At 46.6% G+C, this 24,169-nt stretch overlaps 1 protein-coding gene across 15 annotated transcripts in view; it reads left to right on the forward strand.

Moving 5' to 3' along the window:
* PLXNB1 (plexin B1) overlaps positions 1–24,169 on the forward strand; it is a 210,951-nt gene that overhangs the window by 87,513 nt on the left and 99,269 nt on the right. For 11 of the 15 annotated variants that reach the window (XR_012669163.1, XM_075130149.1, XM_075130148.1 and 8 more), the window contains 3 exons: positions 1,924–1,998; positions 2,281–3,424; positions 21,022–21,204. Coding sequence is in view for 14 of the 15 variants with exons in the window: in XM_075130149.1 (XP_074986250.1) it covers positions 2,291–3,424; positions 21,022–21,204 (1,317 nt within the window). In the remaining variant the exon portion in view is untranslated. Of the gene's footprint in view, positions 1–1,923; positions 1,999–2,280; positions 3,425–16,354; positions 16,464–21,021; positions 21,205–24,169 lie in introns of those variants that run through there. The other 4 variants (XM_075130152.1, XM_048859518.2, XM_048859517.2 and 1 more) reach the window with 2 other exon arrangements.

Consider the following 24,169-nt stretch of genomic DNA (forward strand, 5'->3'; position numbering starts at 1 on the left):
ATGGGGTGAAAAATCTGGGGAAGAGAACTTGAAGCTAGGATTGGAGGTGTGACAAGAGACTGAAGAAGTAGGATGCAAAAAACAATATGATTTCTCTGAACACTGACAGTTTTTTGCTTGATTCAAACGCAGAACAGTTTGATTCTATTAACTGAGACTCACCTACACTGTGTGTAAAAAAAAAAAAAAAAAAAAGTTTAATATATATTTCAGTCCTATAGTGTAATCAGAAGTGAGCTGTATTTTTTTTCCTAAACCAGGGGTCAGCAACCTATGGCACGCGTGCCAAATTTTAATGGCACGCTGCGGTCTGCCGGACCCGGGCAGACAGCAGCGTGCACTAAAAATCCGGCCCGGCCCGCTCTTTTCCGCCCACCGCTCTCTCCTTGCAGGGCAGGCAAGCTTCCTCCTCCCCCAGCCTCTTCCCCCAGTGTGCTGGGTTCCTGCCCCTCCTTCTCTCCTGCCCTGCAGCCAATCAGCTGACTGCTCTTGGGAAGGGGAGAGGTAAAAGCAGAGCCGCAGCATGCTCTCTGCTCCAGGGACTTTGGGGAAGGGGGTGGAATCAGGGCATAACCCCTCCAGCCCCCTGCCGTGAGCTGCTCAGAGCAGGGGGCTGGGAGCACCCCAATGACCCCAGCCCACACCCCCAGCCCTCTGCCCTGACCCCTGAACCCTCCTCACACACCCCAGCCCTGACTCTGGCACTCCCCACACATACCCAGCCCCCCCACATCCCACGCCCTGACTCTTGCACCCCCCACATCCCCACTCCCACCCTGAGCACCAAACGGGAGCTCCGGGACAACACCCCCCCCCCCCCCGCATTCCCACCTGCACCCCTCACACCAAATGGGAGCTGCCCAGGTAAGTGCTCCACACCCAAACCTCCTGCCCCAACCCTGAACCCCCTCCCTCTTTCTAGCTCCTGGCCAGACTCTGCACCCCAACCCCCATCCTGCTCCTTCACCCCCAGCCCTGTGCTCAGTGCACTCCCACCCTCATCTCAGTGCAGAGAGAGAGAAAGAGAATGGGTTGGAACTAGGGAGAAGGTAGGTACCTACTCTATGTGGACAGGGCCGGGACTCCAGACAGGCAGTGGGCTGAGTGGGGCCAGCAGCCGGGATCCTGGCTGGCAGGAGCTGGCGGACGGAACCCCAGGCCGACAGCGGGCTGAGCTGCTCAGCCCACTGCCAGTCTGGGGTCCTGGCCGCTGGCCCCGCTCAGCCCACTGCCTGTCTGGGGTTCTGGCTGCCTGCCCTTTGCCAGCCGGGGTCCCGGCTGCAGGCCCCACTCAGCCTCCTGCTGACCTAGGTGAATGGAACCCCAGGCCGGCGACGGGCTGAGCGGGCCAGCGGCGTAAGATCAGCATTTTAATTTAATTTTAAAAGAAGCTTCTTAAACATTTTGAAAACCTTGTTTACATATGACAATAGTTTAGTTATATAATATATAGATTTATAGAGAGAGACCTTCTAAAAAAGTTAAAATGTATTATTGGCACGCGAAACCTTAAATTAAAGTGAATAAATGAAGACTTGGCACACCACTTCTGAAAGGTTGCCGGCCCTGTTCTAACCATGATGTATTATCATGAAATATTGCTCTTGAGTAATACCCATAGTGTACTAGATTCTCTCTAAACATATGGCCCCTGTCCTGGAGAACTCACAGTGCACAACCCTGCTAAAGCCTATGTCTGTAATACAGTCCAGGAGCATGGTTAAACAAGGCTCACTTCAGTCTGTACTGCAAGGACATACTGTGTTTTAGCTATTGTGTGGGGTTTCTGAGTTTGAACCAGCTCCCTGACGTGCTAGTTTTTACAGTATAAATAGGACCTTCTGCCAGAGGTGGCATTGTTGGGTCAATGCTTTGGCCAGATTTCTCTTGAGGAAACATGAATATTGATTCCCTGTTTCTCAGATAACCAATCCAAGTTCTGGGCCTACAATGAAAGTCTTGGTAATGGGGATCTCCACCAACAAATGAAGTAATCTGGTAAGTGTCCCAGGAATATCTGTAATATTCCAGCCTCTCAACAGTCTTATTTTACTCTGCGCTTGTCACCTTAATACCTTGGTGCACAAAGCCATTGATGCTTCCATGGGCTTCCTGCTTTTGATATTCTTTAAGAATTTCTCATTTGTTGCTGTTTGGTCTCTAGATTTAGCCACTGTTCCCCCACCTCTTCTCATAATAAAAGTACGATGTTGAAAGACTCTGATTTGTGTAAACCTTCACTCCTGGCTCCAGAGGGTAACAGCTTTCTCTCTCTTGCAGACCGTTTACCATGTCTCTGGGAACTTTCCTTCTTCCTGCTCTCTGTTTCCTGGGGGCAGTGATTCCAAGGGGACTGCAGTATGTCACCTTTTCACACAACACCACAAAATTCCTTCACCTGACTATGGATTCTGAGTCTGGGACCCTTTATCTGGGCGCCACCAACTTTCTTTTCCAACTAACTTCAGACCTGATGATGGAGAGCGCAGTTCAAACTGGACCAGTTTTGGACAGCAAAGATTGTCTCCCCCCTGTCTCAAAGCTGGAATGTCCCCAGGCACACAACACTGACAATCACAACAAGTTGTTACTGGTGAACTCTGTGCAGGAGGAGCTCATTGTGTGTGGCAGCGTGCACCAGGGGATCTGTGAAAAAAGAAGCCTCACATCCATTGACCACGTTCTCTTCCGACCGGAGAGCCCAGGAGACACTCAGTATGTGGCTGCAAATGACCCAAATATCACTACTGTGGGACTCGTAGGCCACTCAAAAGATGACATGCCCCTGCTGTTTGTAGGACGAGGGTATACCAGCAGAGGGGTTGGAGGGGGTATCCCTCCTATCACCACCCGAAATCTCAGGGCCCATGGGGGGGACATGCAAGGGGCAGACTCTCACTCCATTTTCTCCTATGAAGAAACGGCTAAGTTGGCTGTGGGTCGGCTCTCCGAGTATAACCACCATTTCATCAAATCCTTTATCCATCGCTCCAGCGTTTACTTCCTGTTTTATCGCCGGGATCTGAAGTCCCAGTCACGGGAGTACAAGACCTACATCTCACGAATCTGTCTGGATGACTCTCACTATTACTCCTATGTGGAATTACCACTACTCTGTAGGAGCAAAGAGAAAACATACAGCATACTGCAGGCTGCTTATGTCACTGAACCCGGCAGTGATCTGACAAGAGGGAGATTCAGCACCCAAGGAGAAGTGCTGTTCACTGTCTTTTCTGCCTGGCAGGCTTCATCTGGCAAAGTGAGTGAGGAGTCTGCACTCTGTGTCTATACAATGGAGGAAGTGGACCGTCTGACCACTCGGACCAGGGATGTTTGTTATACGAAGGATGGGAAATCAGAGGAGGGGATAGAAGTGGCATATATCGAATATGATGTCAGTTCCAACTGTGTCCAGCTGCCAGCGGTAAGTGGCTTTCCTGAGCCTGATTACTGTTTACACTGTCTGTTTTACATCGCCCTGGCAGTGTAAATAGGCCTAAAAATGAGTGTAACCAACTTTGCACCCTTTTTAAGGCTTCTTTACAGTGACAGAATGGTGTAAAGGTGCCTTTCTGTAAAGGAGAATCAGGACGGAAGTGTGTGCGTGTGTGGGTGGTGGTGGTGGTGGGTGCTCTAATGCCATGCGGTGCTGTCTGCATTTTCAGTGTAAACCTCATTTTGCAAGGATTTATAATTAAATATGTTATGTGCTGAGTGCCATCCCCAGCTGTGGGTCTGTAGGAGCTAGTATCTTAAAGGACCCTGAAAGAACAGTGCATAGCTCCCACACTACCATTAGAATATGGTGTGGGAACAATTTATGCTCTCCATTCAAACTTAGCCTCTCCTATCTTCCTACCACCACTTGTTGATATCCTCTGTTCTTCCACTCCCTCAGCAGGTTTACCAGCGGAGAGAACTGAAAGAAATGGGTCACATCCTGCCATGTGGGATGCATATGGAGGGGCCAGCCTCCAGGATTGGATTCAACCTGTGGAAACATTGATTCTTGAACCGCGTGGTTACAGTGTCTTGAATTGTAGTTTTTAATAATTTTGCTGAATCTGTTCCGTAGGGTGGGGTGTAGTTATGTGCCTGTCCCCTTGGATCTCAGACAGACGTGAAGAACACAATATACATTACAGAGGTTTCATCTTAAAGAGAACAGGAACAAAGAGATAATTTAAACAAAAGCAAGTCTCTTTGGCAGCAGTTCTTTCTTTCCCCATAAATCACTAGTCCTGGAAGATTTTGCGTTCGAAGAAAAGTTGTCCCCACATCCTAGCTCCTCTTTCTTTTGGATTCTGTAAGATGTGATAATCCTCTTTATAGGCACGACTTACATTTCTATGGCAACAGAAGAATGGAACAAATTCACTGAAGGAAAAAGGAATATGAGTTGATAGTATGAAATGGCTTGAGAACCCTGATTCAAATAGGTGTGCTAACTGTTTTTGTTTGTACTGTGATATCATCAGTGCTCACAAGCTAAATAGTTGACCTGCTCTGTTCTTGGAAGGGGGACTGCTAAGGAAAACCTAAATAGCGCAGGAAGTGGTGTTGGGTCTCCCCTCTGAAACACTGCTGGATTCAGTGCTTCAGCATGGTGCTTGAGATTACTACTTTTTTTAATCTGAGAACTAAAATCTGAGGCCTTGGCCACTTGTGGTTACTGAAATCCCCATGCCAGTTTTCAGTAGAGTGGGGTGTTAATCTACTAATTTCCTTTAAAGAATAGTACATAGTATGCAGTCATCTTCTAAGTGTTGTTTTACAAAGCATGCAAGAGGTACTGCAGACTTTAGGTCTCAGGAGTAATGTTTGTGGTCCAAAAGCACTTTTGAGAGTGTACCATTTCTGCTGTAGTTGTGGCAGAGTTTAGAAGGCCGGCAGGAGAGCCTAGGAGTGAAGGGGGAGGCTCAGAGCAGAGGGGGGGGTCCAAAAGAAGGAAAAATATTTCTGAGCTGAGAAGCAGGGGACCCTGTAGAGTTCATGTAGAGATTCTTTGACAGGGTAACAAGCCTTGTGGATAGGGGGGAAGCGGTAGACATGGTATATCTTGATTTAGGAAAGCTTTAGATACTGTCCCGCATGATCTTCTAATAAACAAACTAGGGAAATGCAACCTAGATGGAGCTACTATAAGGTGGGTGCAAAACTGGTTGGAAAACAGTTCCCAGAGAGTAGTTATCAGTGGTTCACAGTCATGCTGGAAGGGCATAACAAGTGGGGTCCCGCAGGGATCAGTTCTGCGTCTGGTTCTGTTCAATATCTTCATCAATGATTTAGATAATGGCATACAGAGTACACTTATAAAGTTTGTGGATGACACCAAGCTTGGAGGGGTTGCAAGTGCTTTGGAGGATAGGATTAAAATTGAAAATGATCTGGACAAACTGGAGAAATGGTCTGAAGTAAATAGGATGAAATTCAATAAGGACAAATGCAAAGTACTCAATTTAGGAAGGAACAATCAGTTGCACACATACAAAATGGGAAATGACTGCCTAGGAAGGAGTATTGCAGAAAGGGATCTGGGAGTCATAGTGTAACACTGTTGCAAAAAAAGCGAACATCATTCTGGGATGTATTAGCAGGAGTATTGTAAGCAAGACATGAGAAGTAATTCTTCTTCTCTACTCCACTCTGATTAGGCCTCAACTGGAGTATTATGTCTAGTCAGTGATGAGCTGCCAAAATCTTAACAATGGGTTCCCTCCTCACTTCACGAGGGGGTCGTTGCCGCCCCCTGCTCCCCCCTAGGACCCCTGCCCCATCCACCCCCCTCCCCTGTCCCCTGACTGCCCCCAGAACCAGCCAGGAGGGTCTCATGGGCCACCGTAGTGGGTGCCCAGCCCAGCCCTAAGAGCCAGAGGCACCTGCCGGGGGGCGAGGTGGGGAGTCCTGGCGGTGCTTACCTGGGGCAGCTCCCAGGAAGCATCTGGCAGGTCCCTCTGGCTCCTAGGGGTGGGGGAGCATAGCTGGGGGGGAGCAGGGGGAGTGGCTGCTCCCCCCACTGATCACATCAAAAGTGGCGCCTTAGGCGCCAACTCCCTGGGTGCTCCAGGGCTGGAGCCCCCACGGGGAAAATTTTGGTGGGTGCAGAGCCCAGCCCCAGGTCAGCTCACCTCACCTCCGCTCCGCCTCCTCCCCTGAATGCACCGCCCTGCTCTGCTTCTCTGCGCCTCCCCCCCCCCCACCCCCCCGGCTTCCTGTGAATCAGCTGTTCGGCGGGAAGCCGGGGAGGGCTGAGAAGCAGGCTGCGGCTTCCCGCTCAGGCCGAGGGTGGCGGAGATGAACTGGGGCGGGGAGCGGTTCCCCTGTACGCCCCCCGCCCCCTGTGTTACCTGCTGCAGCGCGGGTGGCCCTCCCCCCCGCCTGAGCTCACCTCCGCTCTGCCTCCCTGGGCCTGAGCAGGAAGCCGCTGCTTGGTTCTCAGCCTGCCCCGGCTTCCCACGCGAACAGCTGATTCGTGGGAAGCCAGGGGGCTGGCGGAGAAGCAGAGCGGGGCAGTGCATTCAGTGTAGGAGGCGGAGGCAAGGTGAGCTGGGGCCGGGGGTGGGGCAGGGAGCTGCCAGTGGGTGCTCTGCTCCCACCAAATTTTCCCCTTGGGTGCTTCAGGGCTGGAGCACCTGTGGAGTCGGTGCCACTTTTGGCCGGTTAAATTTAGAAGCCCTTTTAGAACCAGTTCTAAAAGGGCTTCTAAATTTAACAACTGGTTCTAGCGAACCAGTGCGAACTGGCTCCAGCTCACCAGTGTGTCTAGTTCTGGGTGCCACCTTTCAGGAAGGATGTGGACAAATTGGAGAGAATCCAGAGAAGAGCAACAAAAATGATTAAAGGTCTAGAAAACATGATCTGTGAGGGAAGATTGGAAAAATTGGGTTTGCTTTGTCTGGAAAAGAGAAGACTGAGAGGGGACATAACAGTTTTCAAGTACATAAAAGGTTGTTGCAAGGAGGAGGAAGAAAAATTGTTTTTCTTAAACTCTGAGGATAGGACAAGAAGCAATGGGCTAAAATTGCAGCATGTGGGGGTTTAGGTTGGACATTAGGAAAAACTTCCTAACTGTTAGGGTGGTTAAGCACTGGAATAAATTGCATAAGGAGGTTGTGGAATCTCCATCATTGGAGATTTTTAAGAGCAGGTGAGACAAACACCTGTCATGAATGGTCTAGGTAATCAGTCCTGCCATGAGTGCAGGGGACTGGACTAGATGACCTCACAAGGTCCCTTCCAGTTTTATGATTCTAAGATCAGCTATGTACCTGTCCCTCCCCCATGATTCCTGAAGTCACCTTCCCCTCTACTCCACAGCTACCCCTTTTGCCCTTAGGCTTCCTATTCTACCTAATAAACTAACATAACAGATGGTCAAGACATGCACATGCCATGGTCATCCATGGGGACTGAACCCCAGACCTACATGTTTTTATGCATTTTCAGTACAATTTGCATGCTGAAGTTGTGGTGCTGAACAGAATGAATGAAATCAAAGAGTGGGAATTTCAGAAGTGCTTGAGGGAGTTAGGTAACCAACTCTCACAGGCTGTTTTGAAAATCCTCCTTCCAAAACAAATAGCACATGATACTGTCCTGATTGAACTGGATGGGAGAGGGATATCTAGGGGTCCAGTATTCCAAGGTCCCTGCTGTATAATTCAGGTCTTATCTGCCAGATAAGACATGGGATCTTATTAACAGATTTATCCAATGGCATGTGAATTTCTCAGCAGACTTCATCCTCCACCATTCAGTGTGTGGATGCGGTTGTCATTAAAAATTGTATCTAACAGCATGTAAGCTTCTGTGCCAGCTCCAGCCTGCTTCATTCAGTGTGTGAGTGGAAGCGGCTGTCAATGAACATTTTATTCAGAGGGAGTTTTAACTCCTTCAATTTTAATGGTGGCAGCTCATGCATTATTTAGGAATAATGCTAATTAAATGTGTACTTTGTGTCTGCGTGTAAACTAGCTTCTGCACAAGGTTTATGTTGAAAACCTATTCCCAAGTTAGCATCAGACTGTATTTTCAGTATATGGGGACAGAAATATTAGACATTTCAGAATCATTTCAATACAATCCCTTCAACTGGAAAAGCATTTACTCTGCTGTCTCTAAAGTTTTCAGAAAAAGCAACTTCACCCTGAAAGTTTGTTGGAACATTCTGAAAACATACAGGCTTTTTAATTAGATTTTGGGTGAGAGTATGGAAAATAAGCCTTATAATTATAACCTGGTAGCAACCTTACCTATGGAGAGGCTATTGGTCACCATTAATTAAAAGCATAAATGAGGCTGTTGCAGGACTTGTAAGGGCTACTTAGCTCTTGTGAATGCTGCACAGAACCAGGGACAGGACAATGAAGTACATGATATGCATTATGGGCTCAGTACTCTAACTTGATTGCATTGCAAGATGTTGCTGGCAGCAGGAAGGGAGGGAGAGAGGGACGGAGGACTGGGATCACACAGCTTGTGAGATCTCTGGCTTAAAGTATTCTCTGCTACATTTCTACTCACTGGAATCTTTTCACTGTATAAAAGGTTATGGCTGTAAAACTATCAGAATTGTTGTCCAGTGAATAAAAGAAGAGCCTCAGTTCCAATCTGTGGAGAGGAACAAATATTCATTGTGGCCCATTAGTTGGGGTTACATAGTTAATCCCACACATGGTCCCTGCAGTGCACTGATACTGATGGGAAGTTTGTGCAAAGATCAACTCCTTATAAAAAAGAAAAGGAGGACTTGTGGCACCTTAGAGACTAACCCATTTCGTGAGCTACAGCTCATTGCATCGGAGGCATGCAGTGGAAAATACAGTTCTTGTATTCTCCTTATAAAGCAGCCAGACTTTGTTAGAAAAGTTGCTGTTGCATTCACCATCACACAGAGGGAATGATGATGCTGGGCATTTCTGGGCACAGCTGTTCCTTCCTTTTGGCCATTTACGTGAATAATTACCTGTTTTAAGCTTTTGGTAAAAGTTAGTCATCATTAGGGTTTAGTGTCAATGCTCAGTTAAGATAAATGGAATAGTTCACACATTTCGTAGAGCTGTTGGTTTAGGATGTATAAGACAATAGCATCAGGGTCCCATTCAAAAGGCTCTTCACAGCTATAAAGGCTTAAAACTTTTTTTTTAAATGGAAATTTAGATGTGGCACAATCTCAGTCTGCCATAAGACAGTGTAAACATATTTTGTGGCTAGGAGCGTGACATCCCAGCCAGCAGACTTAAATGCCTAACATATATGGTGAAAAAGTTTCTGGCTGCAGTTTTAAAAACTGCCTAATAATTGGGCAACCTGATAAATAAAAAAGCAATAAGTCGCCAGGCCTAGATGGTAGCCTTGGAAACAAGCAGGGAGAACTGGAGGTCCTGGTGAAGGCAAGGAATTATGACGCGATTGGAATAACATAGACTTGGTGGGATAACTCACATGACTGGAGTACTGTCATGGATGGTTATAAACTGTTCAGGAAGGACAAGCAGGGCAGAAAAGGTGGGGGAGTAGCACTGTATGTAAGGGAGCAGTATGACTGCTCAGAGCTCTGGTATGAAACTGCAGAAAAACCTGAGTGTCTCTGGATTAAGTTTAGAAGTGTGAGCAACAAGAGTGATGTAGTGGTGGGAGTCTGCTATAGACCACCGGACCAGGGGGATGAAGTGGATGAGGCTTTCTTCCGGCAGCTCGCAGAAGCTACTAGATCGCACGCCCTGGTTCTCATGGGTGACTTTAATCATCCTGATATCTGCTGGGAGAGCACTACAGCAGTGCACAGACAATCCAGGAAGTTTTTGGAAAATGTAGGGGACAATTTCCTGGTGCAAGTGCTGGAGGAGCCAACCGGGGGGAGAGCTTTTCTTGACCTGCTGCTCACAAACCGGGAAGAATTAGTAGGGGAAGCAAAAGTGGATGGGAATCTGGGAGGCAGTGACCATGAGTTGGTCGAGTTCAGGATCCTGACACAGGGAAGAAAGGTAAGCAGCAGAATACGGACCCTGGACTTCAGGAAAGCAGACTTCGACTCCCTCAGGGAACTGATGGGTAGGATCTCCTAGGGGAATAACGTGAGGGGGAAGGGAGTCCAGGAGAGCTGGCTGTATTTCAAAGAATCCCTATTGAGGTTACAGGGACAAACCATCCCGATGTGTCGAAAGAATAGTAAATATGGTAGGCGACCAGCTTGGCTTAACAGTGAAATCCTTGCGGATCTTAAACATAAAAAAGAAGCTTACAAGAAGTGGAAGATTGGACAAATGACCAGGGAAGAGTATAAAAATGTTGCTCGGGCATGTAGGAATGAAATCAGGAGGGCCAAATTGCACCTGGAGCTGCAGCTAGCAAGAGATGTTAAGAGTAACAAGAAGGGTTTCTTCAGGTATGTTGGCAACAAGAAGAAAGCCAAGGAAAGTGTGGGCCCCTTACTGAATGAGGGAGGCAACCTAGTGACAGAGGATGTGGAAAAAGCTAATGTACTCAATGCTTTTTTTGCCTCTGTCTTCACGAACAAGGTCAGCTCCCAGACTGCTGCGCTGGGCAACACAGCATGGGGAGTAGGTGGCTAGTCCTCTGTGGAGAAAGAAGTGGTTAGGGACTATTTAGAAAAGCTGGACGTGGACAAGTCCATGGGGCCGGATGCGTTGCATCCGAGAGTGCTAAAGGAGTTGGCGGATATGATTGCAGAGCCATTGGCCATTATCTTTGAAAACTCATGGCGATCGGGGGAAGTCCCAGATGACTGGAAAAAGGCTAATGTAGTGCCCATCTTTAAAAAAGGGAAGAAGGAGGATCCTGGGAACTACAGGCCAGTCAGCCTCACCTTAGTCCCCAGAAAAATCATGGAGCAGGTCCTCAAGGAATCAATCCTGAAGCATTTACACGACAGGAAAGTGATCAGGAACAGTCAGCATGGATTCACCAAGGGAAGGTCATGCCTGACTAATCTAATCGCCTTCTATGATGAGATTACTGGTTCTGTGGATGAAGGGAAAGCAGTGGATGTATTGTTTCTTGACTTTAGCAAAGCTTTTGACACGGTCTCCCACAGTATTCTTGTCAGCAAGTTAAGGAAGTATGGGCTGGATGAATGCACTATAAGGTGGGTAGAAAGTTGGCTAGATTGTCGGGCTCAATGGGTAGTGATCAATGGCTCCATGTCTAGATGGCAGCCGGTATCAAGTGGAGTGCCCCAAGGGTCGGTCCTGGGGCTAGTTTTGTTCAATATCTTCATAAATGATCTGGAGGATGGTGTGGATTGCACTCTCAGCAAATTTGCGGATGATACTAAACTAGGAGGAGTGGTAGATACGCTGGAGGGTAGGGATAGGATACAGAGGGACCTAGACAAATTGGAGGATTGGGCCAAAAGAAATCTGAGGTTCAACAAGGATAAGTGCAGGGTCCTGCACTTAGGATGGAAGAATCCAATGCACCGCTACAGACTAGGGACCGAATGGCTCGGCAGCAGTCCTGCAGAAAAGGACCTAGGGGTGACAGTGGACGAGAAGCTGGATAAGAGTCAACAGTGTGCCCTTGTTGCCAAGAAGGCCAATGGCATTTTGGGATGTATAAGTAGGGGCATAGCCAGCAGATCGAGGGACGTTATTGTTCCCCTCTATTTGACATTGGTGAGGCCTCATCTGGAGTACTGTGTCCAGTTTTGGGCCCCACACTACAAGAAGGATGTGGATAAATTGGAGAGAGTCCAGCGAAGGGCAACAAAAATGATTCGGGGTCTGGAACACATGACTTATGAGGAGAGGCTGAGGGAGCTGGGATTGTTTAGCCTGCAGAAGAGAAGAATGAGGGGGGATTTGATAGCTGCTTTCAACTACCTGAGAGGTGGTTCCAAAGAGGATGATTCTAGACTCATCTCAGTGGTAGAAGATGACAGGACAAGGAGTAATTAATGGTCTCAAGTTGCAGTGGGGGAGGTTTAGGTTGGATATTAGGAATGCGTTACCTAGGGAGGTGGTAGAATCTCCTTCCTTAGAAGTTTTTAAGGTCAGGCTTGACAAAGCCCTGTCTGGGATGATTTAATTGGGGATTGGTCCTGCTTTGAGCAGGGGGTTGGACTAGATGACCGCCTGAGGTCCCTTCCAACCCTGATATTCTATGATTCTATGGTACACACACAAGAGTTCAGAAGGAGCTTGAGAATGAAGTAGCTGAGCTGCTACCAGAAATATGCAATCTGATTAAAAACAGGTACTACACTTTGGGATTAGATGATAGCAAATATTGTACCTACTTTTTAAAAAAGTTCTAGATGTGATTTGGGGAATTACAGACCAATAAGCTTTGCATCTCTACATGGTAAATTGTTTGAAACAGTAATTAAAAATAGAATAATACCACAGCTGGAAGATCATGATATGATAGGGTCTAATCAACATGGTTTTTGCAGTGGAAAATCATGTCTTGCTTATATATTACAGTTGTTTGAATGTGTCAAAGTAGTGGGTAAAGGAGAAATATTTCACAGAATTGGTTTAGACTTTCAAAAGGCCTTTCACAAAGGCCCTCTTTAGAGGCTACTAAAGAAGGTAAGTAGCCAGAGATGAGTACCAAAGTATTGTCCTTGATCAAAAATTAGGTAAAAGATAGGTAAGAGTAGAAATAAATGGTGAATTTTCATAATGGCAGAAGGTTAACAGTGGGGTGCCTTAAGGTTCAGTACTAGGTCTGGTCTTTATTTCTCATATTTATTAATGACCTGGAAAGGGTGTGAGTTGTGTGGTGGCAAAATCTGTAGATGCCACAAAATTATTTGCATTAGTTAAATCTGGAGAAGATTGTTGAGCACTTCAGAGGATCCTGATCAAGCTAGGTGAATGAGCAACATGATGATGGCAAATTAAACTCAGTGTTGGTAAATGCAGAGTAATGCACATTGGAGAGAAAATTTTGAATTACTCCTACACGTCACAGGGTTCTAAATTAATGGTATTGACTTGGGGAAAGGACCTAGGTGTCATCAATGAAGACATTTGCTCCATGTATAGCTGCAGTTAAAAAAAATGTGTTTATGATGCATAAGGAATGGATGGAGACTAATATGAAGAATATGATCATGCCTTCATATAAAGCGATGGGTTATCCTCAGCGGGAATCCTGTGTGCAGTATAGTTCACCCAGTCTCACAAAGGATATTGCAGAATTAGAGGAATTCAGAGAAGGGTGATAAGAATGATTAGGGACCTGGAAAAGGTTTCAGAGTAACAGCCGTGTTAGTCTGTATTCGCAAAAAGAAAAGGAGTACTTGTGGCACCTTAGAGACTAACCAATTTATTTGAGCATGAGCTTTCGTGAGCTACAGCTCACTTCTGAAGTGAGCTGTAGCTCACGAAAGCTCATGCTCAAATAAATTGGTTAGTCTCTAAGGTGCCACAAGTACTCCTTTTCTTTTTGCGGACATGGAAAAAACGCTTAGAGAAGAGATTGAAAAGTTTGGGTTTGTGTAGAGGAAAAAAGAGGGGCATGCGTGTTTACTAAAATAAACAAAACGGTAATCCTAGAGAGAAGGTAAATTGGGAGCTTCTATTCTCTGTTTTATATACAAGAAAAGGGAATATTCAGTAAGATTGAAATGTTTGAAATTAAAACAGATAAAAGGAAATAGTTTTTCCATAGGCACTGGTTTTTACTTCTCCCTAGGGGTGCTCTGCCCCCAGGCCCTGTCCTCGCTCCGCCCTTTTCCCCCAGGGCCCAGCCCTCACTCCACCTCTTTCCGCCCCCTCCCTGAGGCCCCTGCCCTCTCGCTGCTCTCTGCCCTCCCCCAAGCCACTGCCCAAGCTGCCAAACAGCTGTTCAGCGGTGCCCCAGATTAGCTGATCAGCGACGCCCCCAATTAGCTGTAGCTGGTGGGCGCTGAACACCCACTGTGTTTTTTCCATCCATGCGCCAGCTACGGAGCACTCATGGAGTCGGAGCCTAAGAGTTTTTCACACAAGGCATAATTAGACTGTGGAACACACTGCTGCACAGTATTATTGAGGCCAAGTATTTAGCAAGATTCAAGGAGTGATTGTTTGACTTATGGAGGCACTGGTTGTGACTCCATATTTAAGACGGAGTTCCATTGTGCACTTAAAGCAGGGATTCCCAATCTCTTGGTTTGTTTGAAAAATACAGCATATCCTACCCACAGTTACTGCACTTGTTCTGAGGACTTTATGGCTTATTATGACAAGCTGTAACCCATTAACAACTGCCCCAGCTGCTTTCCCTCCTGTGGTCCCCCCATAACTGGAAGGGTGTTAAAGGGCCACTTCACCTTGAATGGTCCCTTGAAATAGGTGTTAATTACTTATGCTAAACAATCTATTCCACCTTGTATTTAGCTGTGACACATTTCCCAGACCTGAGGAAGAACTCTGTGTCACTTGAAAGCTTGTCTCTCTCACCATAAGAAGTGGGTCCAGTAAAAGAAATTCTCTCTCTCCCACTTTCCCTCTCTAAACCTAGGAAATTCAGTTAATTCAGGTTTCAGAGGAACAGCCGTGTTAGTCTGTATTCGCAAAAAGAAAAGGAGTACTTGTGGCACCTTAGAGACTAACCAATTTATTTGAGCATGAGCTTTCGTGAGCTACAGCTCACTTCATCAGATAAATTGGTTAGTCTCTAAGGTGCCACAAGTACTCCTTTTCTTTCAGTTAATTCAGTTACACCTAAAAGAAACCCAAACAAGATAAGGTAAATAGCGCACAGTTATGGCACTCAAACACTCTTCGCTCTGTCCTCTGCAGTGATGCCATGAACGGAGAAGAGGAAAACAATCAAACATATCTAGAAACATCAGTTTAGTCAAATCTGGGAGCACAAAAGTAGCCATAGCCCTCTGACTATTGCTTGGAATCTCTGCAGGGTGGAGTGAGGGCTTGGGGTCCATAGCTGGGCATTGCTTACCTCAGAGGTTCCCAAACTGTGGACTGTGGCCCAAAGATGGGCTGCAACACAGTCCTACTTGGTCTGCTGGTGGAACAGTGTGTGGAGTTTGAGGGGGACATAAGGAATGTTGCTCCCCAAACTGTATAAGTTGATGGTGGGGGCACAATTTAAAGGTTCAGTCGCCCCCTGAACAGCTTGTCATGCACCCCCATCCCCCCCGGGCAGGCCCCCTCCCACCTGCAGGGCACCCAGCGCCGCCATGTCTGACTGGGAAGCGGATGGTGATGAGTCCCATGCTGGGAACTGGCCGCCAGTCCCCTCCACTAGTGGAGTGGTGGCTAGGGATGGCCCACATCCAGCACCCCAGGCAGGCAGCAGAGGGCAAAGCGGAGCTGGTGGGTGGATGGCAAGGAGAAGGGACCAGTCCTGAGAGGCAGCGGCTCCCAGGGTGGCTAGAGGAGGCTGGAGGGTTCACAGCGGTTTCCACTCCTGAGCTGCCACAGCCTGAGATTTGTGGCTGTCGGAGTATCGGCCCTGGGGCCCCCCTCGGGACTAGGGCTTGAAGGTGCTGCTCTGTTTCTGCCTGGACAATGCTGTGATCGGGATCGTAACAGGTAATGGTTGGGCCTGGCCTGAGCCCCTGCCTGGTCCCCGGCACTGGCAACCCCAAACCCTTCCTTCCTTTCAAGGCAGGGGGTGCCTGTGAGGTACACTAGGGTGCTGGGTGGGTGACTGTGGCTGGGCTGCCAGGTGATGTGCTCAAGGTACTTAGTGGGCTGCTGAGGCAGAAGGTGTTGGCGGGGGCTGGCTGTGGAACCTGCCTGGCCTCTTTGCCCTCTTGCTGGCCCTGGTCCTTGCTGAGGTGAGGGGCCACGCACGCCCCATGGTGCCCCTCTCCCCGATGGACCTGTGGTGGCCCCAGGAGGCCAGGCTGCGTGCTTGGCAGCTCCTTGCCTGATTTCCCATTTGATCAGCCTAATGGGAGGATAGCTTGTCTGCCTGGTGGGAGAGGTGGGAGGAGGCGCTATCAAACTGTAGGTTGATGTAATAATTAAAATGTATACTTTTCCTCAAGAAGTGTTGATAGTGGGCGGCAGTGCCTATTGCAGCTGCACAGGTGGGCCTCAGGGAAAAAGGTCTGGAAACCCCTTGCTTACCTCACACTGTTTGGATTGAAGTGTAACCTTCACTTTGGATTTCCTGGGCTTGTAACACTTGGTTCGGAGGTAACCATGCCATCCCTGTAATGGGCTCACCCTAAGTCTTTCCACCACAACCCCAGCTGGGAATAAAATAATTAAAAGGGAGAAGCAGTGACTTCCCTGGACCAGAGAGAGCTAGAGTGGAGCTCCTGGCATGTAGGCCTGTGCTTAGCTCAGTAGGCCCCAGTCTGTTGTCTCTTGTGTGTTTAGGAGTGGACCTGGAGGGGTTCGGCTCTGCTCATCTGGGAGTTTCCCACGCCTGCTCCAGGGAGGCAGCTTTGAGCCCTGTTCCAGCATGAGGCCTCTGGGTGTTGTCTCAACAGAAATCCGACACTCCTTAATCCTAGCTGCACCAGGACCCAGGTGTGTGGGAGCAGAAGGAGGAAGTTGGGCTTGAACCCACCTGCCCTTTGCCTGGCAACCTGAGGCAAAGGGCAGAGCTGGGACTGTGTGCAGTGTGGTACAGACCAGAGCACTGAGCTGAGTTCAGCCAGCTGGGATCCCAGAGCTGGGCTGACTATGCCAACCTCCTCTGCACAGTGCCTGGCTGGGGCTGTGTGGGAAGTCCTGAATCAGGTGCCGTTGTTGTGGGGGCTACTTCCTGGAGGACTCCAGGACCTGGGAGCCATTTCTGCAGCCTTAAAATACTGTATGGGAGCATTCTTTTGGGGTTTCTTGTTTAGTGTCCATATATGAAACCTCATAGTGTTTAAAAAAAAAAAAAAACCCACCAAACTAATGAAATTCCCAAACACCACCCCACTCCCCAAAAAACCCCTAAGTTACAAAGGAGTTATGGTTGAGAGCACCTATCAGTAAGTTAATGGTTAAACATATTACAGGATTGTTGTAATTAAATTCTTTAATTGCCTGTACACCAATGCTGGGAACTTGAATAACAAACAAGAATTGGAATTGCTCTTTTATTAGCATAAATTTGAACTAAGTGGTATTACTGAAGCCTGGTAGGGTGATTTGCCTGATTGGAATGTTAAAATGTTATAATCTATTTAGGAAGGATCAAGTGGGCAAAAGGAGAGGGGGAGTGGCTCTCCATTGCCAAAAATGGCAATAGTTGTTTCTGAGTCACTGACAACTTGAAAGAAAAGATCCTGAATGCTTATGGATCTGTCTTAACAGATAAACCACAAGATGAGGTACTAGTGTGTGTCAGCTACATAGCATGAAATCACCTTAGGGAACAGGATTGCTCCTTAAAAACATGTATAATAGGAAAAGATCTGCATGATTGTGGGGGACTTCAGTCTGAGTGACATATACTGGAGGTCTCATGCTGCCATTACTGAAACATCCTCAGAATTTCTAAATATTATAGATGACAATTTCCTAACACAAAAAGAAAAGGAGGACTTGTGGCACCTTAGAGACTAACAAATTTATTTGAGCATAAGCTTTCATGAGCTACAGCTCACTTCATCGGATGCTTTCAGTGGAAAATACAAAGTTTGCATCCGACATTGAATTTTGTATTAGACCTAGTACTGACAGATTGTGATACTTCCGAGTCTGAGACTGCTTAAGCCTGATGAGTCAGCCCTGAGCCAGAGAGTGTGATGAGTCATTAGAGGCAATTACCTGCAGGTTTTGGGATAGGCCCTACACCATTCAACCAGGGTTCAGCCAAGCACAGGCGAGGACCCATCATCCCAAGGCAGGTAAGCAGTCTCTCTGGTCTGCTCAATGTTGTTATTTGACTGGGAGCTTTCCCATTGCCCGTAGTTTCAACAGACTGCTTATGCCTCAGCTGGCTGCCAGGCTACTCTGACACACATGAAGAATTGATCACAAAATTAAAAATTAGTGGTAACTTAGGTGCAGGTGATCATGACTTGATCACGTGTGCTATATGCAAACAAAATAAAGTCTAAAGAAGTAATATAAAATAAACCTGCCACTTTAAAAGGGCTAATTTCACAAAAGGGGAAAACAATTGAGCCAAATCAGTGGCAGAAAAAAGTGAATGATAATTGGTAAGTGTTTAAGAAGACTTTACTAGGTGGCCAAAAAGCTGCACTCAAGAAAGGTCACATGGGTTAAAAAGTCAACCTGGCATAGAGGGGATGTGAAAACTATATATATAAACTGAAGGAAAGGGAATTTGATAGTAATGAATATAAATCAGAAGCTAGGAACTGTAAAAAGTTGATAAGGGAAGCAAAGGGACACAAAGAAATGTCTATGGCCAGGAGAGTTAAGGACAATAAGGAGGGGGTTTTAAAGTATATTAGGAACGGAAAGAATCCTAACAATGACATTGGTCCATTACTAGATGGAAATGCTAGAATTGTCAATAATATAGAAAAGGCAGAAGTCGTCAATAAATATTTCTGTTCTATATTTGGCGGGGAAATAGCTGATGTCGTCATACCATATGATAACACACTTTCCATTCCACTGGTAGCTCTTGAGGATGTTAACTAGCAGCTATTAAAGTTAGATATTGTTAAATCAACTAGTCCAGATAACTTGCCTCCAAGAGTTTTAAAAGAACTGTTTGAGAGGCTTGCTGGCCCGTTAATTTTCAATACGTTTTGGAACACTGGGGGGGTTTCTGAAGACTGGCAGAATACTTATGTTGCAGTAATATTGAAAAAGGGTAAACAGGATGGCCCAGACAGTTATAGGCCTGTCAGCCTGAAATTGATCCTGGGCAAGTTAACAGAATGGCTGATATGAGACTTCTTTAATAAAGAATTAAAGCAGGGTAATGTAATTAATGCCAAACATGGGTTAATGGAAAATAGATCCCGTTAAACTAACTTGATATCTTTTTATGATGAGATTCTAAGTTTGGTTGATAAAGGTAATGGTGTAGATGTAATATACTGAGACTTCTGCAAGTCATTTGACTGGGTAATGCATGTTTTGATTAAAAACTAGAATGCTGCAAAATTAATATGACACATTAAATGGATTAAAAACTGGCTGACAGGTCTCAAAATAGAATTGTAAATGGGGAGTTATCATTGAGCTGGTGTGTTTCTAATGGGGCCCTACAGGAATCAGTTCTTGGCCCTAACACTATTTAACATTTTTATCAATTATCTTAAGAAAACTTAAAATAATCACTAATAAAGTTTTCAGATGACACAGAAATTGAGGGAGTGATAAATAATGAAGAGGACAGGTCACTGATGAAAGCAATCTGGATCTCTTGGTAAAATTGAGCAAAAGACAGCAACATGTGTTTAAATATGGCCAAATGTAAATGTATATGTCAGGGAATAAAAATGTAGACCACGATCGGGGACTCTATCCTGGGCAGCAGTGACTCTGAAAAAGACATTGGGCGGGGGGGGTTCATGGTGGATAATCTGCTGACCATAAGCTCCCAGTGCAATGCTGTGATTGAAAAGGCTAATGTGATCCTTGGATACATAAATAGGGGAATCTTAAGTAGGAGTAGGGAGTTTTATTACCTCTGTCGTTGGCATGAGTGCAACCACTGCTGGAATACTGTGTCTAGTTCTGGTGTCCACAGTTCAAGAAAGATGTTGGTAAATCGGAGAGGGTTTATGGAAGAGCCATAAGAATGATTAAAGGATTGGAAAATACGCCTTGTACTGATAGATTCAAGAAGCTCAGTCTGTTTAGCATAACAAAGAGAAGGTTAAGGAGTTGACTTATTCTCCGTGTAGGTACTTATGAACTGTGATCAAATATTTAACAATGGACTCTTCAATCTAGCCCACAAGGGTATAACAAGAGGTAATGGTTGGAAGCTGAAGCTAGGCAAATTCAGACTGGAAATGAGGCATAAATATTTAATAATAAGGGTAATTAACTACTGGAGCAATTTACCAAGGGTTGAGGTTGATTCTCCAACACTGGCAACTTTTAAATTGACCTTTCTAGACCTTTCTACAAATATATGGTCTAGTTCAAACAGGAGTTATTTTGGAGAAGTTCTATGGCCTGAGTTATACAGGAGGTCAGACTAGATTATCACAGTGGTCCTTTCTGGCTTTGGAATCCATTAATATCTCAAAACAAAGTGTTACAAACTCAGGGAATTCAGAGTTAAGGTTACAGTTAGGTCTGGGCTATATTTAAAATTTAGATCAATTTAGCTGCATTGCTAAGGTGGTGAAAAATTCACACCCCTGAGTGAAGTACCTGTGCTGATCTAACCCCCAATATAGATGCAACTAGGTAAATGAAAGAATGCTTTCATTGACCTAGCTACCATCACTTGGGGAGATGGAGTTCCTACACCAATGTAAAAGTCACTTCCATCGGTGTAGTCTGCATTATGCCAGTATAGTCTCCATAGCGTAGACTTGAAAAGTAATCTATACAGGGAAAGTAGGTAATGTACAGTTAGGGCATTCAAACAATCTTCACTCTGCCTTGCAGTGATTCCAAGAGGGGAAGCATGTATGAACAAAGTCTTCAAGAAAATCAGTTTAATCTAAACTCACCTGAAAGATGATAGCACAACATCCCCTGGAAACACACTGAGGTAGTGTTTCAGAAGTGACTCAGTAAAAACATCCCTCTGCTGAATTTCCAGCACCTATGTTTGTATCTCAAGTATTTACCTAAGCCAGAGGTCTGAGTACTAGGAGACCTAGATTCTTCTGCAAAGGAATAAAGTGCTTGGGGCCACCCAGTATCTGTTGAGGGGGAGTGATGTCTGCACTTGGCCTCAAGCTGTCACTGACTCACAGTCAGGTCTTGGGTTTATCCCTTCACCTCTCTGTGCCTCACCTTCCTTTGTAAAGTGGGGATAATACTATCTGCCTCCAAGGGAATTTAAGGCTCAATTAATTTACATTTGGGATGCACACTGATATGCCTGGGTGGAAGGGGATAGGGAGGGCAAGGGAGTAATAGATGTTAAAGATCCTGGTTTCCTTTTTGGAATGGTCTCTCCTTTCTTCTTTCCTGACCCACAAAGGACACTTTGGACGCGTACCCCTGCGGCTCGGACCACACCCCCAGTCCCATGGCCAGTCGGGTGCCTCTTGAAACAACCCCCACCCTGGAGAAGCCGGAGGCCCGTATGACTGCTGTGGCCGTGAATGTGGAAGATGGCCACACCATTGCTTTTCTGGGGGACAGCAGAGGCCAACTGCACAAGGTAGGAGTTGGCTTGGACTGGCAGCACGAAGAAAAGGCGTTACTGATGAGGGTCAGGCATGGAGTGGTGCAACTGAGGTGCTCCTATTGCATGCTGGAGTCCTAAACACAGAAGTGTCAGATCCCCAGAGGTGGTGGAAGCTCACTTTGAATGGGGGTGGAGCTGAGGTACATACCTGGGGGGAGGGCAGTGTGATGTCCTAGGAGGGCGCACAGGAGCAAAGGGAGCTAGAGGTAGTTGTGGGGAGGTGGGAGGATGATAGGGAGAGCTATGGGAGGCCCAGAGGAGCAGGGGGTGACACCCTGCAGAGCCCATCCCACCCCTGCCTTCTCCCTATGTTTGCCTAGCTGGGGGCTCTGTTGTCTGGACGGCTTTTCTACCTAGCTCCCAACATTGCCCAGCTCCAGTTCTGCCCTGGACTTCTGGTGGATCTGGTCCCTGAGCTCACTTGCCTGGTCCAGCTGTTATGCTTATAAAAAGCACCCAGGATCTTTTTCAAAGGAAAAGGCAATATGCCACGTTTATTGGAGATACAACAATTAGCATATGCATTCAATCACACACACGCGCACACTGTCCCGCCAGTTGATGTTATAGTTACCTACCAGTCCAGAGTCTGGATCAATCTAGTGTCCAGCTAGGTTGATCATGGGTAGAGAGGAGCCGGGTTCTGTCGGTCGCGACACGATGCTCCAGGGAAGTCTTGGCCAGACAAACCCAAAGTTTCATGGCAAAGCAACCTGTTTATATTGATTTTCCTTCATTGGGACCAATGAGTTTTGCACCGTCATGCTCTAATCAGTTGCCGTTTGATGAGAGCTTGTTTTCTTCTCATCCTTTATCTTGTTCTTTCATCAGTCTCTCAGGGAGTTACCCCATGCTGATTTTGATCACAGCTATCTTGTCCCCATTGATGGGTGCCTGCCACATCTTTTAGAGTTGTCAATCTGCCCTCTTCTGACATCTCAGTAGGGCGTGTTGCAATCTCCTGGTGCCTTTATGTCCATCCTTGATTCCTCCATAGAACATCTGGTCTGGTGATAGCCTTCCCGCTTGTCTTCTAGCAAACACATTCCTCATTCACACACACAAAACAGGATTGATTTACACAGAGCATTTGAACAGGAATATCAAATTGCAATGCAGGAGAAAACAATCATTACATTCTTTTACTTGACAGGTTTCAGAGTAACAGCCGTGTTAGTCTGTATTTGCAAAAAGAAAAGGAGTACTTGTGGCACCTTAGAGACTAACCAATTTATTTGAGCATAAGCTTTCGTTAGTCTCTAAGGTGCCACAAGTACTCCGATTCTTTTACGTATTTCAAAATGCTAAATTTAAAACAAAATGGTGACCCTAAAGGTCTGTCACTACCTTGAAATCAGCTTCAGACACAAGATTCTGGCTGATGCATCTTTACCAACGGCATGCTAGGCCATTCCTTTTTGCTTTCAGAAAGGGTGGCTGGCAGGGTATGGTCAAATCATACGTCAATACATTTAATGCATGCTACATTATTATTCTTTATCCTTCATTCTAAATTATACAAAATACAAACATAAAATCCTACTACTACACAGCTTTAGCATCCCAGGTTCCCTCTGTGCTGACCCACCTCTGAGTGCCCCCTGACGGGACCCAGCACCTGCTGGCTTGGAGGACCCTTTGTATCCAGGGAGGGGAGGGAACCCCCTGGACCAGCACTGGAGCCCTCCACCAGCACTGGAATTGGGGCCCCACTCAGCCCCTGCATGGAGGCTGGGAAGTGGTTAGAATTGGCAGAAGTAGCAGAATGCTGTTCCCATTCCCCAAAAGAGTGCTGGAAGTGTATTCCAGAGCACTCCGGCAGGACTGGAACACTCTCCTATTGTGTGCCCATTGTTTCTTTCTCTCTAGGAGGAAGGATGCACTTGTGGTACATGTCTAGGAGTTGGGATCTGGCTTTGGTTCCCAGATTTTCCACTGACTCCATTGAAGTGACATGTCATCTCTGTTCCTCGATTTCTTCCTCTGCAAATTGGGGACATTAATGCTGATCTACTTCATTGGGGCTTGGGAAAGACTGCAGAGAATCATAATTCCCAAAGTAGAACAGTTTAGTCACTCAGATCAATTATTGTGACAAGCCTACAAGAAGACACTGAATTGTCCTGCCTCCCTGTGATGTTTGTCACTCACATGCCACAATCTATTATTACTAAGAGCTGAAACAAATTCTGTCTTGCCCATTCTTTGTTCCAGAGAAGTAAGTCTCTGCTGGATAGCAGTGCCATCTGATGGCTTGTTCTCAAACTCAGCATGCTCTCAGTTAAGAATAAGTAAGGCTACAATTTAGTCATGGATATTTTTAGTAAAAGTCATGGACAGGTCACAGGCAATAAACAAAAATTCACAGTCTGTGACCTGTTCGTGACTTGTACTGTAAATACCCCTGACTAAATGTTAGCTGGGGGGGTGTACTGCTCGGAGAGGAGGGAGGAAGAAGCCTGGGGAGGGGCGTTTCTTCGGAGGGAGCCCTCAGAGGCTGCTGCTTGGGGGGAGGCTGGGGCCAGTGGCACCAGCTGTGGGGGGCTGCCCCCGGGGCTGCTGCTCGGGCAGTCCCCAGGGCCAGCTGCAGCAGCAGCTGCTGCTCGGGCAGTCCCCAGGGGCAGCTGCCTGAGCAGTGGCCAGTGCAGCTGGTCACGGAGCCTCTCCAGCAGTGGCCAATGTGGCTGTCCCTGGGGCCAGCTGCTTGGGCGACCCCGGGGTCAGCCACACTGGCCACTGCAGAAGTCACAGAGGTTATGGAATGTCAGGGAATACGTAACTTCCGTGACCTTCATGACTGATATGGATCCCTAAGAATAAGCAGAACTGCTTATACAAAAGACATTTTCAGTTATAATCTTCTCTGAGCTAGTGCTGGACCTACTCTGTAAAGCTTATAAGAGCTGTACTCTACTCTTGCTTTAAACCTCTTCTTTGA

This window comes from Caretta caretta, chromosome 7 (genome assembly GCF_965140235.1).
Source record: "Caretta caretta isolate rCarCar2 chromosome 7, rCarCar1.hap1, whole genome shotgun sequence".
NCBI lineage: Eukaryota > Metazoa > Chordata > Testudines > Cheloniidae > Caretta > Caretta caretta.